Here is a 16,718-nt window from a genome sequence, read left to right on the forward strand (position 1 = left end):
CTAGAGTTAATAATTGTCATTTTTATGTTTGCTCAGTTTCTACAGTCTTATCACTAATTCAGCCTCACATTCTGCCAGTTATCCAAATCTCCTGTCACGGAGTCCAGACCAACACACATTCAGCCAGTTCCTTTTTTTTTTTTTTTTTTGAGACAGAGTCTCACTGTGTTGCCCAGGCTAGAGTGCTGTGGCGTCAGCCCAGCTCACAGCAGCCTCAAACTCCTGGGCTCAAGTGATCCTATTGCCTCAGCCTCCCGAGTAGCTGGGACTACAGGCATGCGCCACCATGCCCTGCTAATTTTCTCTATATGTTTTTAGTTGTCTAGCTAATTTCTTTCTATTTTTTTTAGTAGAGATGGGGTCTTGCTCTTGCTCAGGCTGGTCTTGAACTCCCGAGCTCAAACAATCTGCCCACCTCAGCCTCCCAGAGTGCTAGGATTACAGGTGTGAACCACCACGCCTGGCCTCGGCCAGTTTCTTCTTTTTGGATCTCTCTTGCCCAGGGTTCTCCCCGGCTGCGGTGGGAGCTGGCTGCTCTCTGCCCACTTGGCATCCTGAGATTCTCCGGCACGTTACTCTGGGAATCTCCTCACCACTCTCCTCCTTCCTGTACCACGTCTTCCTCTTTGTGGTCTATCCCTTCCGTTTGGGAGAACACTACCTCCAGTAGCTTCCTGAGTAAGAAACTGTGAGGGAAATAAACTTTCTGAAATCTTCCATGTCTAAAAATATCGTTATTCTACTCTATGCCGGATTAGAGGTAGTTTTGCTGGATACAGAATTCTGGGTCAGAAATAATTTTCCTTGAAGTGTGGAAGGCGTTGCGCCATTGTCCTTTAGGTTCCCAGTGTGACTGGTGAGAAGTCTGGAGCTATTCTGAGTCCTGATCGTTTCTGTGTGACCTGCTTTTTCTCTCTGAAAGCTTTGAGAATCTTGAACTGTCCCCGTGTTTGAAGTTCCACAATGACATATCATGGTGGGAGGTGACTTTCATCCGCTGTGTTGGATACTCAGCGAACCCTTTCAGGCTAAAAACGCTCCCTCGGTTCTGGGAAAGGTCTCTGCGTTATTTCGAGGATGCTGTTTCTCCTGTTTCCTCTGCTCTATCTGGAACATTTTTCCCTCAGATGGTAGATTTCCTGGCCGAGTGCGCTATTTTTTCCTCCTGTTTTCCACCTCATTGTATTTTTGCTCTGCTTTTTAGAAGATTTCCTCAGTTTTATTTCCCAGTCTTCCTGCGGAGTTTTCGTTTCTACTCTCATATTTTAATTCCCAAAGGCTTTTTGTTCTCTGAAGGTTCCTTTTTAAAAAATGGAGCACCTGTTCTTGTTGCCCAGCTATGCAGCTTCTCTTGAGGTTTCCTTCTCCATGCACATTCCCTGACCCCTCCGAACATGCCCCTCCACCATGCCTTGGTTTGAGTCTCTGTTCTCCATATTAGAGGCTTTCCTCGGATACCTGGAATCTAAGCTGTTTGCTCACATTTTAGGATGGGAGCCCAAAATGCAATTGGAGTGGAGCCTGTAGGTTGCATGGCACGTGATTTGGCTGGACTGTTTCACCCAGGACTCCTTGTTATCAGTGTCCTTACAGCTTTTCTCCTTATATCCGTTTGCTCTGGTCAGATTTCCATAGACTTTTCTACTGTCCAGCCTAGACGGTAATGGCTGGGCACCAACTGGGATGAGGGCTGAGGTCTCAAAACCCTGTATTCCCATGTTGATCCACTCACTGTGATCTCAGTCTGGTGCACCCCGGCTCTGAGTGTGCCTGGTGTTCTTGAGTTCAGAAACTCCGTTTTACCTGCTCCGAAAAATAAACCTACAGTATTTTGTCAGGTTGGAGATGGTAGTTGCCTGGCTGTATTGGTTTAGGGAGGGGATCTGATGGTTTAATTGACTCAGAAACAATTTCCGCCAAGTTCTCTTCATTTGAGACCCTCCTCCCTTGACTCCTACTTCCACAGACAGCTGCTGTCACCGACTCCCAAGGCTTCTGCCAAGTGCCCTGGAGAACAGTGCTGGCAGTTTCCCCCACTGTCAGCCCGCTGTCTGCTTTCTCAGGTCTACGTAGGACGCTGTCACCTGTCTGTCTACTTTCCAGCTTCCAAATTTTAATGCTGCTCTTTCTCCTTCAATTCTCCGTGTCCTTGGATATGTATACCTTTAAAAAAAAAAAAATCTCTTATCTGATATTTCCTTTGTTTTAGGAATATGAAATCAGGTGGGTGGCTCAACTGGCTTTTTTATTTATTTATTTAATTAATTAATTTATTTTTTTGAGACAGAGTCTCACTCTGTTGCCTGGGCTAGAGTGCCGTGGCATCAATCTAGTTCACAGCAACCTCAAACTCCTGGGCTCAAGCAATCCTCCTGCCTCAGCCTCCCGAGTAGCTGGGACTACAGGCATGCGCCACCATGCTCGGCTAACTTTTTATATATGTATATATTTTTAGTTGTCCGGCTAATTTCTTTCTATTTTTAGGCTGGTCTTGAACTCCTGAGCTCAAACGATCTGCCCGCCTAGGCCTCCCAGAGTGCTACGATTACAGGTGTGAGCCACCACACCCGGCCTCAAATGGCTTTTTAAATGGCATGGCTCCTGATGATTTATTTTCAAATGGGAGACCAAGGCCTAAAAATGGGAAAAAGCATGGTGAGGTTCCAAAGAACCCAGCTCTCCTGAGTCCTCACTTTTTAAAGGATGGGAGGAACCAAGTGTAGCCCCAAAACCTTAGCATCTGACTGGCTGACTTGGATTAAATTAAGAAAATTGGTTTTGAGGTCAGATACATCTGCCACTTTTTACCAATGTGACTTTGGGGAAGCCACTTCCTCTTCTGGGGCCTCAGTTTCCTTGTCTGTAGAATGGGAACAGCTCTACCTTGCAGGATTGTATGTATGAGTGGGGAGGGAGGTTACCTATATGAAGTGCCTAGCATATTGCCCTGCAGGCATACAACAGGTGCACATTAAACATCAGTTCCTTTCTCCCTCCCCATGAAAGTAGAGATTATACCATAGAGTTGACAACAAAGTCTCCACCCCCAGGGCAGGGCCCCACATGTGTCTGGGACCCACAGTCGCCAAGGCTGGGTGGCAAAACCCTCACAAGCCCCGGCAAGCCATCTGCATTAAAAGACAGGCATGTGACCTCACCTGTCTGTCACGCCTTGAGAGCTGGACTTGGAAGGCAAATCTGGCTTATAAAACCCGAAGAAAGAGGCTTGAGTCATGCCTCGTTTAACTGCTTGGACTGGGAGGTCCCCCAATTCCTATTTGGTTTGGATCCCAGATCCAGTTGCCTGAAATGACCCCACTCCTTTCAGATGGAAGATCTTTGACATCCAAAATGGTGGTGCCTTTGAGGCCGGTGGAGCTCTTGCGAGTGCCTGGAAGTCGCAGGACAAGGCAGAGGAACTGCATCATTTATTTCCTACCTTTGATCATGCATTTATTCTTGTTAGTTCCATGGATCTGTAAAAACTCTTTTTCATTTACAATGCCAATTAATTAATAATGTTATTTACTGAGAGCTCAAGAGTGTGATGAGTACTACTCTGAGTACTTTATATTTGTTAACTAATTTAAGCTGCCTACCACTCCTATGAAGGTGATCCCATTATTAGACCGGCTTTATAAATGAAGAAAGCTGAGTCACAGAAGTGGTGTAACATGTACAAGGTTACAACTGCCGGTGATTTGCACATCTTGGATTTGAACCCAGGCAGTCGGGCTCCAAAGTCCACACTCTCAAAATATTATGTGTTTCCTGTCAATAAGACTGTGTATTGAGCCATTAATATGTTCTAAAGAAATTGTGCCAGGTGTTTTAGCTAGACTAGTGGTTTTCGACTGGGGGCAATTTTACCCCCTTGGACACATTGGGCAATGTCTGGAGTCATTTTTCGTTGCCACAACTTGCAGTGGGGGGATGTTACTGGCGTCTAGTGGGTATAGAACAGGGATGTGGCTAAACATCCTATAATACACAGCTCCCACAAAGATTTACCCAAGCCAAACTGTTAATGGTGCTGAGGTTGAGAAACCTAGACACGGACCCGTGAGATGAAGGTGCTATTAACTTTTCCATAGCTAAAGATAAGGAATTAGAGACTTGAAGAGGAGTACATTCTCCCAGAGAATACCCAGGCCTCTAACTTCAGCATCCAATGGCTGCCACCTCCCAATACAGTGCTTCTCATAGGAATGCTTCATTCCTGCAGCATTTGACTCTTTTAATTTTGGAAACTTTGTATCTATAGACAATTTGAAAGAAAAGTATAATGAATACTGATATATCCTTCACCTAGATCCACCCGTGTGTAAACATTTTCCTGCATCTGTTCTTGCCATCCCTCTTCCCACCCCAATTCTTTCTTTCTTTCAGTAGGGTGTCTGCTTCATAGTTAGCCCTCCACAAATGATTATTAGAAATGGTGGCAAAACACCAAAACCTGGGCATATTCCAAGTCATAAGTGCATCAGTTGGCCTGACACCAGCTTTTTCCTTTACTTTTTCTTTCCTTTTTCTTTTTCTTTTTCCTTTCCTGGACCTTTTTTGGAATAAGTTGCAGATATGATGTCACATGTATCTTCTAAAAACAAGGACATTCTGCTACATATCCATAATGCCATTATCACACCTAAGAAAAGTCTCCAATTGTCTGGGAATGTCTTTTATGGCTGCTTTCTCCCCCAGTTCAGGTCTAATTCAAGGTACAAACATTTCATTTGGTTGGTCCGCCTTTTTAGGCTTTCAAAAAAATCCTATAGAATGTTCCACATTATGGGTTTGTCTGGCTGTCTCATGATTCGGTTCAGATTAAACATTTCTGCGAGGGATCTTTCCATGACGTTTTTATTGCATCCCATCGGAAGGTACATGTTGGTACCTGCTCTCATTATTAGTGATGCTAATTTTAGCGCCTGTTTAAAGTGGTGGCTGAGCATCTCTCTCATGCAAAAGCACGTTTTACCTTCTGGAATTAATAAGTGAATTGTGGGGCAATACTTTGGGTCCATGTAAATAACCTGTCCCCCAAAACAGGTGTTTTTACATATATCTGCCACTTTTTAAAACTGTGGGACTTTAGAGAGAGATAAGAAATAATCACTTCACTTTTTCAAACCTGAGTTTCAATAAGGACAATAACACCTCACTTCTAGGACCGTGTTAAGGATCAGGTTATGGACCGAACTGTGTCTCTCCAAAATTCTTAAGTTGAAGCCCTGATCCCCAAAGTGATGGCATTTGGAGATGAGGCGTTTGGGAGATTATTAGGTTTAAATGAGGTCACGAAGGTGGGTACCTCATGATGAGATTAGCGCAGTTATAGGAAGGGACACCCCCACCAGAGACCCCTCTCTCTCTCTCTCTGCCATGTGAGGACACAGTGAGAAGCTGCCGTCTGCAAACCAGTGAGAGGCCCTCATCGGACCCTGACCATGCTGGCACCCTGATCTTGGACTTACAGCCTCCAGAACTGTGAGAAAATAAATGTCTGTTGTTTAAGCTACCCAGTCTATGGTATTTTGCTAAGGCAGCCTGAATTGACCAAACAGATTAAGTGCTAAAACCCTCATGACAGTCTCTAGAAAATTACCTGACAAGAAATAGCTAACAACTGTAATACAGCTCTTTTCTATAATCTCTGAGATTCTGGGGGTTGTCCTGAGTTGCCAAGGAAAAGGGCAGGGCTGTGACAGTGAGTAACCGACAGGGTTTGCCCCATCCTGCCAGCAGACTGAATATCTCAAAGGGAGAAAGAGTGAGGAGTGTCGGTGGCCCAACCAGCCACGGTCACCTCCACACCATGGCCCGATCCTGGTCCCCATGGCCCGGCCCACACTGAGAATGTTGAGGGGCTGACAGAATGGGTTTCAACGTATTATTCTTACCAGCTGTAAGGCCTTGGGCATGTTGCTGTTCCTAAGCCTCAGTTTCCTTATCTGTTAAAGGGGGATGTTAATTGTTATGAAGATTAACTGAAAGAGCAGATTCAGACCATAGCACAGTGCTTGGCAGGTAATAAGCACTCAATAAACTAGGCAAAGATTTGGTTACTAGGAATAGTGGTAAAGGAAAAAAAAAAAACCCTCAATGTATTGGCAAAGGTCTGTGGGCTCCCTGACAGCTACTGATCTACATGGCACTGGCAATGAAAGATGGGGACTCTGGCGTGCCCACTGCCCTCCTGCGGGTACCAGGAAAGAGGACAGGAGCCCTGTCCTTACCAAGTTTATATTCTAGTGGAGAAAATACCGAGATATAAAAAGGTGTACTGTGGGCTATGAAGAAAACAAAGAGAGAGGCAGAGGCTACTGCTGGGGAAGGGAGGCTTTTGGTAGAACCGTCAGAGCAAGCCTCTCAGAGGCGATGACCAGAAGGATGATACTTGAAGGATGGGAAGGAGTGAGCCTTTCAAATGGATGGGTGGAAAAGCATTCTAGGAAGGGGAACAGCAAAGACAAAAGCCCTGATGTGGAAAAGTACAGGGCAGGCTGAGGGTGCAGAATGGGGATGGGGGGACTCTGTATCTGGACCTCATGAGTGACAGCAGGCGAGGAGGCAGGAGCCGCTGGCAGGGGCCTGATCACAGAGGGCTGCGTGGGCCGTGGGAAGAGTGATGGGAAGCCACTGAAGGCTGCTTGTTTTTATTTTTTAATTAATTTATTTTTATTATTATTTTTTATTTTGCTTGTTTTTAAATAGACATAGCATAAAATTTACCATCTTAACCATTTTTAAGTGTGCTGTTCAGTGGTATTAAGTACGTTCACATTGTTGTACTACCATCCATCTCCAGAACCTTTTCATCTTCCCAAACTGAAACTCTGTACCCATTAAACAAGAACTCCCTACTTCCACTTCCCCCAACCACTGAGGGTTTTAAACAAGGAGATACAAAATCCAACTGGCATTCTGTGATGATTACAAATGAAATGAAATGCAAAGGGCAAATGAATCACTGCAAGGCCCAGGTAGGAGTAAAATGAGCAGTAGACAGCATGGTACTTTGGACAAGGAGTGGAGATGGAGAAAAATGGGCAGATCTGAGAAGCACTATTGGCAGGACTCAATGTGTCCATTCCCTGCTGGTGCTGGTGGGGGTGCTGGCGGTGGGAGGTACTCACAGCTGACCTGGGAGCCCAGCTTGTGCTCCCAGACGGCATGCAGTTGCTGATACTCCTGCTGTGCGAGCTCCAGGCGCTGCTGCTTCACCTGGTAGATCTCCTTTTGTGCACTCAGAGCCTCCTGGGCCACCACCAGGTAATCCTTCAGCATGTGTTCCTGCTCCCGCCGCCATTGTACCCGGGGATCCTCAATCTGGGTGGTTTCTGGAACAGACCCCAGAGACCCTTGGTCAGCATCTCACAAATATTTGTTGAGTTGGTGGCCTGTGGGATCTACTACCAGAAAACAAAAAGTAAAATCCACAGAAAATCACAAAAAATATAAATGGGTTAAATTCACTTACTAAATGACAGAGATTCTCCATTTGGATTAGTCAAACAAAAAACAAATGAAGATCAATTTCCAAACCCTTCACTTTCAAGTCATAAAAAAGAAAATCCAAACCCAAAGTCAATTTCTATCTGAGAACAGCCAGAAGAAGGACCAGGTTTGAGTTCCAATCTAGAGAGGGCAGCTCAAGGACATTAAAGATGTGCAAGATAATCTGTTTTGGTGAAGAATAAAGAAAAGGAAAATAACTAATGTTTCAGAGGATATGGAGAAATAGGCATCCCATACTCTGCTGGAAATATAAAATATTAATAGAACAGCCTTACTAGAGGACTATCTGACCGTGCAAATTAAGAGCCTTAAAATATTAATACCCTTTGACCAATAATCTCCTCTGTAGTAATTTATTATAAAAAGTAATATAAAAATTCAGGCAAATATGCATTTGTACAAAACCATGATAACAAATAGCAAGCACATATTTAATGTTTACTCTCTGACTAGAACTATTCTAAGTACTTTACTTCTTCAATCCTACACTAACCTTATAAAGCAGATTCCATTACTATCCCCATTACACTAAAGAGAAAACTGAGATATAGAGAGGTTAAATAATTAGCTCAAGGTCACACAGCAAACAACTGCTCAAATGAGTATGCTACATTTACGTAATGCACCATTATACAACCATTAAAAAGTCTTTGAAGAAAAATTAATAAATGGAAAGAAGCTTAGGACATAAAAGTGATTGAAAAATGCAGGTTGTAAAACTAAATAATTTTGAATTTATCAGAACATATATGTACATTCTCAAAGTGATTAGGAGGAAACAGCAAAATATGAACAACCGAGTGGCAGGATATTTTTTTCTTCATTATTTTTCTATTTGTTTTTAAACTATGTGCACAATAAACACGTATAATGATAATCTGAAAACAAAACAAAACAAAATAAAAAGATAGATATTTTCAAAAATGCAGCTGAGGAGATGTAGAAGAGGTCAAAGTAATGTCAAAGAATCAATGCTCATGGACACTCCTCAGTCACCTCAAAGTTACTTGGTCAGGTTAGGGGTGATTGACAAACCAGAAATGGTTGAATCATGGCCATGTGGTGAATCCAGCCTGCAGACAGGTTTTGCTTAGCTCAAAGTGTTTTAATAATTTTAAACCGATTACTGGTATGTAAAAATAGAGAGATTTACCCATTAAGATTCTGTTTTATGGCTTTTTTTTTTTTTTTTTTTGATCATTCCTAAGATCTGGCCACTTGGGTTCACAATTTGCCACAGACCCCAGCACTCCATCCATCAAAACCTGGTCTTCATTCATTTATGTCATGTTCCTGGCCCTTGGGGACATTTGAGTTTGTGCCTCCTAACCTAGGCCCCTTAGCTCCCATTCCTCCTAAATAGGTTCAATGGGCATCTCCAAAGAAAGAAAGATCTAAGCAGCAGCAGGGCCAAGTTCTCACCCCTGCCAATAATTGCTGTGTTACAACAGACAGGCTGTTTGACCTCTCTGAATATATTTTCTTTTTTTTTTTTTTTTTTGAGACAGAGTCTCACTCTGTTGCCCAGGCTAGAGTGAGTGCCGTGGCGTCAGCCTAGCTCACAGCAACCTCAAACTCCTGAGCTCAAGCGATCCTCCTGTCTCAGCCTCCCGAGTACCTGGGACTACAGGCATGCGCCACCATGCCCGGCTAATTTTTTCTATATATATTTTTAGCTGTCCGTATAATTTCTTTCTATTTTTAGTAGAGGTGGGGTCTCGCTCTTGCTCAGGCTGGTCTCGAACTCCTGAGCTCAAACGATCCGCCCACCTCGGCCTCCCAGAGTGCTAGGATTACAGGCGTGAGCCACCGCGCCCGGCCTGAATATACTTTTATATCTGTTAAAGAGGACAACAGACACTGCATCATTACCTCCTGGGAAACTAAAGCACTTGTGCCCAGGTAAAGAAAACAAATGATGGTGAATGTAAAAACCAAAACTATTGCCTAGAGCCAGTTTTTGAATTGTCTGTGAATAGCAATTCTTCAAGCTTTTCCTCCACCCTCCTTCTGAGAAAGAAAACAAGGTCTGAAGATGCTGACAGTGGCCACAAAATTGCTTCCCCATGAGGAAAGCTACACTCTTTAACCAAGCAAGCAAGAGGGAGGAATAATTGCAAGAGAAGGGGAAAAAGGGTGGGGGGCAGAATTTATAAATCTGGCTCAAGAACAGCTGCTGTGGGACCCCATCTCCCATCAGAGGTGTGGGTTCTCCTTGGGGTCCACCCTATACCTCCAGGTGGCACAGGCCACAGAAAAGAGGCTCGGCCTGTCTTGGCCTGCCTGCAGTTGTTTCTGAAAGTCTGTAACTTTTTAAAACTTAATTTTTCAGTGAAGAATAATGAAAAATACCAAAAAGAAAAAGAAAAATCCCACAATTCCACCATTACAAATTTGTAAAATAAGAGGTGAGTTTCTGTCTACCCAATCCTCCTACCCAGAGGTAAGTGTTGACAGGAGTCTCACACAGAACAGAAATCACCCTCTGATTATATGCAAATCTTTATTTATCTATATATTCATGTCTATAAACATGAAGTTATTTTTAAAGCAACAGGGACTGTAAGCCTCAGACTCCTGGGCTCAAGTGATCCTCCTGCCTTGGCCTCCCCAGTAGCTGGGACCACAGGTGCACGCCACCACACCAGGCTAATTTTTCTATTTTCTGTAGAGACGGGGTCTCGTTATGTTGCCCAGGCTGTTCTCGAACTCCTGGCCTCAAGTGATTTTCCCACCTTGGGCTCCCAAAGTGTTGAAATTACAGGTGGGAGCCACTGTGCCCACCCAGCCTTTTTTTTTTTTTTTTTTTTTAAAGTTAGTGCCTCATCCAATGATTTTGAGCCTTTGCTACACATTAGAATCAACTGAGAAGCTTCAAAAAACAAAAACAAGAAAAGGCCTGAACTCTGCCCCAGAACACTTAAATCAGAATTTCTAGGAGTAGGGCCCAGGTATTGACAGTTTTAAAAGCTTCCTTAGGTGACTCTGGTGTACAGACATGCCTGAGCCCGGCCCCCCCCCCCCCCCCCCCCCCGCCCCCGAACATTACAATCACCTGGGAAAAATTTTTTAAATCCTGATGCCGAGGCCCCACCCCTGGACCAATTAAATCAGAATCTCTGGCAGTGGCTCAAGGCAACGGTGGCTTACAAAGCTCCCCACACAATTCCAATGTGCCCCCAAAGGTGAGAACCAGTGTGTCGCACACACCAGGGCTGAGCAGTCATTTCGGCGGCGACAGGCAGGGCTGGCAGGAGCAGAACGGAGCTCCAGGTGGCATCACCTGCCGGAGGGCTGGCTGAAACGCTGGGCCCTCGGCAAGTGCCCGCAGCCACACCTGGATGGATCCTCCCTGCGGTGTCCGGATTTAGTCTGGGACGGGCACACTCCTTTTGGCCTCAGGCCTCAGGCCTCAGCCCTGCTCCATGGAATACTGTATAAAAGTATGTGAGAGCCTTAACTGAACACCTGGCTGCCATTTTTGTTGGCCCAGTGCTCTTTTGTAGCACAAACCAGTATGAACAGATGAGCACACAAGCAGATAAACACAACGCACAAGCTCACACCAGAACACTGGTTCTCAACCGGGCTGCACACTGGGGAGATTTCCATTTAATTGGTCTGCAGTATGAAGTGAGAGCATCAATATGTTTTTAAAATCAACTTGATTAAGGCATAATTTATTACTTATTTATTTATTTTTGAGACAGAGTCTCGCTGTGTTACCCTGGCTAGGGTGCAGTGGCATCATCATAACTCACTGCAACCTCCAACCCCTGGGCTCAAGCCCCTGAGTAGCTGGGACTACAGGCCCTGGCCACCACGCCCGGCTAATTTTTCTATTTTTAGTAGAGACAGGGTCTCACTCTTGCTCAGGCTAGTCTGGAACTCCTGAGCTCAAGTGATCCCGGAGTGCTAGGATTATAGGCATGAGCCACCTCACCCGGCCAAGGCATAATTTAAATACAGTAAGGTGCAGCCATTTAAAGTGTACAGTTTGACAAATGTATATACCATGACCAACCACTTCAATCACTGGTACATTTCCTTTCACCCAATGATCCCTTGGACTCTTTCCCAGGCAATCTCCTCCACCCACCCCCTCTCGCCCAGTTTTGCCTGTTTTAGAACTTCAGATACACAGAATCATACAGTATATACGCTTTGGGTCTTTCTTCGTCGGCTAAGCATAAGGTTTCTGAGACTCATTCACACTGTTCTATCAGTTGTCTTGTTTCTTGTTACTGTTGAATAATATTCTATTGTATGAATATATGACAGTCCACTTTTTGATAAATGCTGTCTTTTGAAGAATAGAGGTTTTAATTTCATGAAATCCAATTTAATAATTTTTCTTTTATGGTTAGTGGTTTTTGTGACTTGTCAAAAAAAATCTTTACCTACTAGAAAATCTTGCAGGTTTTCTCCTATGTTTTCTTCTAGATGTTTTATAGTTTTAGCTTTATGTTTAGGTCGATGGTACATTTTTAGTTCATTTTTACATATGGTATGAGGCAAAGGTAGAAGTGGAGGTTTGTTTTTTTCCCATATGGATACCAGTTGTACCAGCAATTGTGGAAAAGACTATCCCCTTTAGGGGCACTGGGCTTTTTCAAAGCTCCCCAGATCAGGGGTCCCCAACCTATGGTGAGTTGTATAAGTATTTCATTATATATTACACAGTGTAATAATGGGAGTAAGTGCACAATAAATGTAATGCACTTGAATCATCCCCACACCACCTCCCCAACCCCTGGTCTGTGGAAAAATTGTCTTCCATGAAAACAGTCCCTGGTGCCAAAAAGGCTGGGGACCACTGCCCTAGATGATTCTAAGGAGCTGTGTTAAATGTTGTTAGTTCTAAACTGGTCACACTCTGAGGGGGTCTTCCCACAGCCCAGCTCTTCTGCTGACACCACTGTTCCTCAAGTCCATCTCGCCAAAATAGATCACTTTATACCTGAGCAGGCCCTCAGAGATCACCTTGGCCAACTATTTTTTAGTTCTTGTTTTCATTAAAAGTATACACGGACACAGTTTAATAATTCAGCATACTACAAAGTTTGCTACATAAAACATCTCCCTCAGTTCTCTCTCTGCAGAAGGCAACTGCTTTTAGCTGATCTAGTGCAGCCATCAATGAGAACCACTTCTCCACTCCTGCTGCCCCTACTCCAAGCCTCTTCCTGCAAACACATTCCACGTACATCTCCACACCGCATACACGGGGCAGCACACTCAGGCGCTCTCTATACATCCTACCTCCTTCCCACACACGCCACATACCTGCTGTCCACACACTGCGCACACACTCACACAGCTAACAATGCTGCATTTTCCAAGAGCGTTAACAACAATAACAACAAAAGTAATTCTCTAAAAAAACAGCTGACCATCCAGAGAACATTCAACCGTGTTACTATGCAAAGGAATAGAAATTAAAACCAATGAAGTAACAGTTTCAACCTAGGATCAATTTATCAAAAATCAAAAGAAATGATCATAGCCCTGTGCTGAAGCTATGAGGAAAACAGCACTCTAATGGCTCGTGGCAATACAGACTGATACAGTCTTTGGGAAATACTCATCAATCTAGGTGTGCTAAAAGGTCCCACAGTGTTTATAACTTTTGACTTAATAATCCCGTACTTGGTGGCTGGGCGTGGTGGTTCACGCCTGTGATCCTAGCACTCTGGGAGGCCAAGGTGGGAGGATCAGTTTGAGGTCAGGAGTTCGAGACCAGCCTATGCAAGAGCAAGACCCCATCTCTACTAAAAATAAAAATAAATTAGCTGAACAACTAAAAATACATATGGAAAAAATTAGCCGGGCATGGTGGTGCATGCCTGTAGTCCCAGCTACTCAGGAGGCTGAGGCAGGAGGATGGCTTGAGCCCAGGAGTTCGAGGTTGCTATGAGCTAGGCTGACGCAATAGCACTCTATGCCAGGCAACAGAGCGAGATTCTGTCAAAAAAAAAAAAAAAAAAAATCCTATACTTGGAAATGCACGTTCAGGAAATTATCACGAAGAAAGCAACATGCATAAAGACTCTCCCCCTCGTGTTATTTAAAATAATAAATAAATGGAAATGACCCAAAAGGTCAGCAATAGGAGCACGATGGTACTTTTGTTATGTGTTAAAATGTATTGACACATCCTTTTGATGTATTTAAAATGACAAATATGAAGAAATAGTAGCATCCCTCAAATATTCATGATATAGAATGAAGAGAAAACAGCAGAATATAATTGAGACCATCTAACCATGACATGGGGGACACTGAACACCGACATACGAAATTACGCAAATAGGGGATGTTTTGGACAGAGCTGTCTATACTTGCTGCTTCTAATCCCTTCCCCTCCATTTATTTTCTTTAGACTCATTCTAGTCAGGCTTTTGTCCCCAGTCCTTGTCCAAAGCTGCCTTCCAAAGTCAGGGTCACCAGCATCACCCAGGTTGCTAAATCCAGAGTCAATTCTTGGTCCTCTTTGAACCCACACCGTCAGAAGCTCCCAAGACACTCTGGCTTTCCTCCCTCCTTTCTGACTGCTCCTCTCAGCATCACTGCTGGTCTTCCTCTTCCTCCCACCCTCTGCTGTCTGAGGACTTCTGGCACTTTCTTTAGTCCTCTTTTCAGCCTTCATTTCTTTGGTAATCTCATCCCACTTCGTGGCTTTACATGCTATCTTTTTTTTTTTGTTTTTTTAGAGACAGGGTCTTGCTGTGTCACCCAAGCTGGAGTGCAGTGGCACAATCACAGCTCACTGCAACCTCAAACTTCTGGGCTCAAATGATCCTTCTGCCTCAGTCTCCTGAGCAGCTGGGATCACAGGCACATGTCACCATGCCTGGCTCATTTTTAAAAAATTCTTTGTAGAGACAGGGTCTTGCTATGTTGTCCAGGCTGTTCTCAAACTCCTGACCTCAAGCGATCCTCCTATCTGGGCCTCCCAGAATGCTGGGGGCATCTACAATGAAAGGAATTTCAGTCCCTGAGAAACACACAGCATGGGATTGGCCTGAGGCCATGGCTCTGAATGCTGGGGCCTTGATGGCTATATTCGTACTATATTGGTAGGATAAAACTACCAGGTGGAATTCTTCCTGTCTTTCCATCACATCTTCCTGCTGTGGCCCAACTTAATCACCCCTATATACTCCATTTCTGCCATCATTCCCTTAAGAATAAACTCTGCCACGGCCTGCTACTCCTTTCTTCCTTCCATTTCTCCAGCAACTCCCAGAAGTACCTTAAAATCCCACTCCTGCCATGAGATGTTAATGAGGGGGATGCACTCAGCAATTAGAAACAGGAAAGGACTGATTAGGGTTCCTGTACATCAGTGTTTAACCCAGCATCCCATGCAGCCCTCCAAACATTAACCTCATTCCCCATACACACTCAATTAGGCATATTTACTTCTCATTACCCAGTACGCAATCATGAGTGCTAATAAAAACCTTTGCTACCCCCAACAATGCAATTAATGCCATTAGCTGTCTCTCAAAAACTCTTCTCCACTGCGGTGCCAACAGTCCGCTCATTCATCCATTTACTCATGCATTCATGCACGTATGCCCTTTTCTATTGAGCAGACTTAAGTGCACACCTACTATGTGCCTCACCAGGCAAAGGCCTGCGACTGAGAGATGAATTAGACACAGTCTCTTCTGTAGAAGGACTTGCAACCCCAGGTAAGTAATTATGACACAAAGTGATGAGAGGCACGGCAGAGGTGTGGCCAGGGTGCTAACGAAACCCGGAGGAGGAAGTGGATGGAGAAGCACAACTCCACTCCCCAGTGCTAGTTCAAATCCCAGCTCTGCCGTGTTCTAGCCGTGAGTCTTGAACAGTCAATCACTACCTCTAAATCCCACTTATAAGGTGGACATAATCATCGTAACGCCCCACCAGGTAGCTGGGAGGACTGAAGGAGATAATGCCTATGAAATGCCCAGCACAGCATATGGCACGGAGTGTGTGCAGTGAACAGAGGCCATCAGGACCTGGCGCCCTGTTCTCAGCCTGCAGACTTTGCCAGGCACACGCCATTTCATTCCATTCACTTCTTGCTTGAAGAGTTAAAGGGAATCCTACAGTTCAGAAGGCTGATAGTGAGACAGAAAAATCCCTTTCCTCTGTACACATGGACAAATAGGGCAGCAAATTTCAGGGGACAGGAAAAGTCTTGGCCCAGAGGGTGCACAATGGATGAGGCACAAACACACATCCCCTCTCCCCAGCTGGGGGACCTGTTGCCTGGGCTCCCCCACCTGCCAGACAACAGGCTTCTCCCTTTCTCAGCTGATTCCTCCCTCACTGTCCCAGAGACTGAGATACTAGGAACCTCCGTACAGGATCCCAGGTACAAGGCATGGGTGGGCTGATGGTTACAGTGGGCCAGAGACACATTCATACCAATCCACTATGGACACATGTGTGCTATGCTGCTGGGGGCCTGCTAGGGCTCTGGCTGCTCCAAGATGGTGTGGTAATGACAATGACATGACTTTCTTTTATAGAAAAAAAAAAAAAAGCTGTATACACATAAATCTATACATGCAAAAAAGAATATATGCATATATACATGTACACACGCAAACACACGATTGGAAAATTTCTGGAATGATATACAAGAAACTTAGCAATGGCTGCCTCTGTAAAATTGGGGAGCTAGATTGTGAGAGGAGGAGTTTTATAATAGATTCTATTAAAAACCCTTCCAAACTGTTATTTTTACATGAGCCTACATTATCTATCTATATCTACACTGACATCTCTATCTAAATCTATATAAAACAAAATACAATCTGGCTCCAGGAGTCTCTGCTGGTGATTCTTCCAGACTTGCAGGGAGGATGGGCACGGAGGTAGAGGGATGGAGAGGGAGCACGGGGGAGGGAGGACCGCCAGGAACTTACGGGTGTTGTGGTCTATGAAGTAATCTCCAACCTGTGGGTCATACGCCTCTTCCCATCCTAGCGGCAACTCATCACTAATGCAGTCAGCAAAGGTGAGCGGTTTGGTGTACCTGGCAAGGGAGAGGAGAAACACACCCCATCAGCCTACAGTCCCCAAGCTCCTGCAACTTGCTACTTCTCTGGGCCTCCTGCTCCTCTGGGCTGGCCCGACAGATCCGGGAGTTTTGAACGGCAGCACCAGCTTTGCTGTCGCCTTTGCTCCCAGGAAGGTGA

At 44.6% G+C, this 16,718-nt stretch overlaps 1 protein-coding gene across 2 annotated transcripts in view; it reads right to left on the bottom strand.

Annotated features, from left to right (window-relative positions):
• Positions 1-16,718, bottom strand: part of WWC1 (WW and C2 domain containing 1) — a 147,471-nt gene that overhangs the window by 65,274 nt on the left and 65,479 nt on the right. For both annotated transcript variants that reach the window (XM_069483879.1, XM_069483877.1), the window contains exons 2-3: positions 16,446-16,555; positions 7,137-7,340 (exon numbers count right to left, since the gene is read on the bottom strand). In XM_069483879.1, the coding sequence (XP_069339980.1) occupies positions 7,137-7,340; positions 16,446-16,555 (314 nt within the window). The remainder of the gene's footprint in view (positions 1-7,136; positions 7,341-16,445; positions 16,556-16,718) is intronic.

This window comes from Eulemur rufifrons, chromosome 10, assembly GCF_041146395.1.
Source record: "Eulemur rufifrons isolate Redbay chromosome 10, OSU_ERuf_1, whole genome shotgun sequence".
NCBI classification, from domain to species: domain Eukaryota; kingdom Metazoa; phylum Chordata; class Mammalia; order Primates; family Lemuridae; genus Eulemur; species Eulemur rufifrons.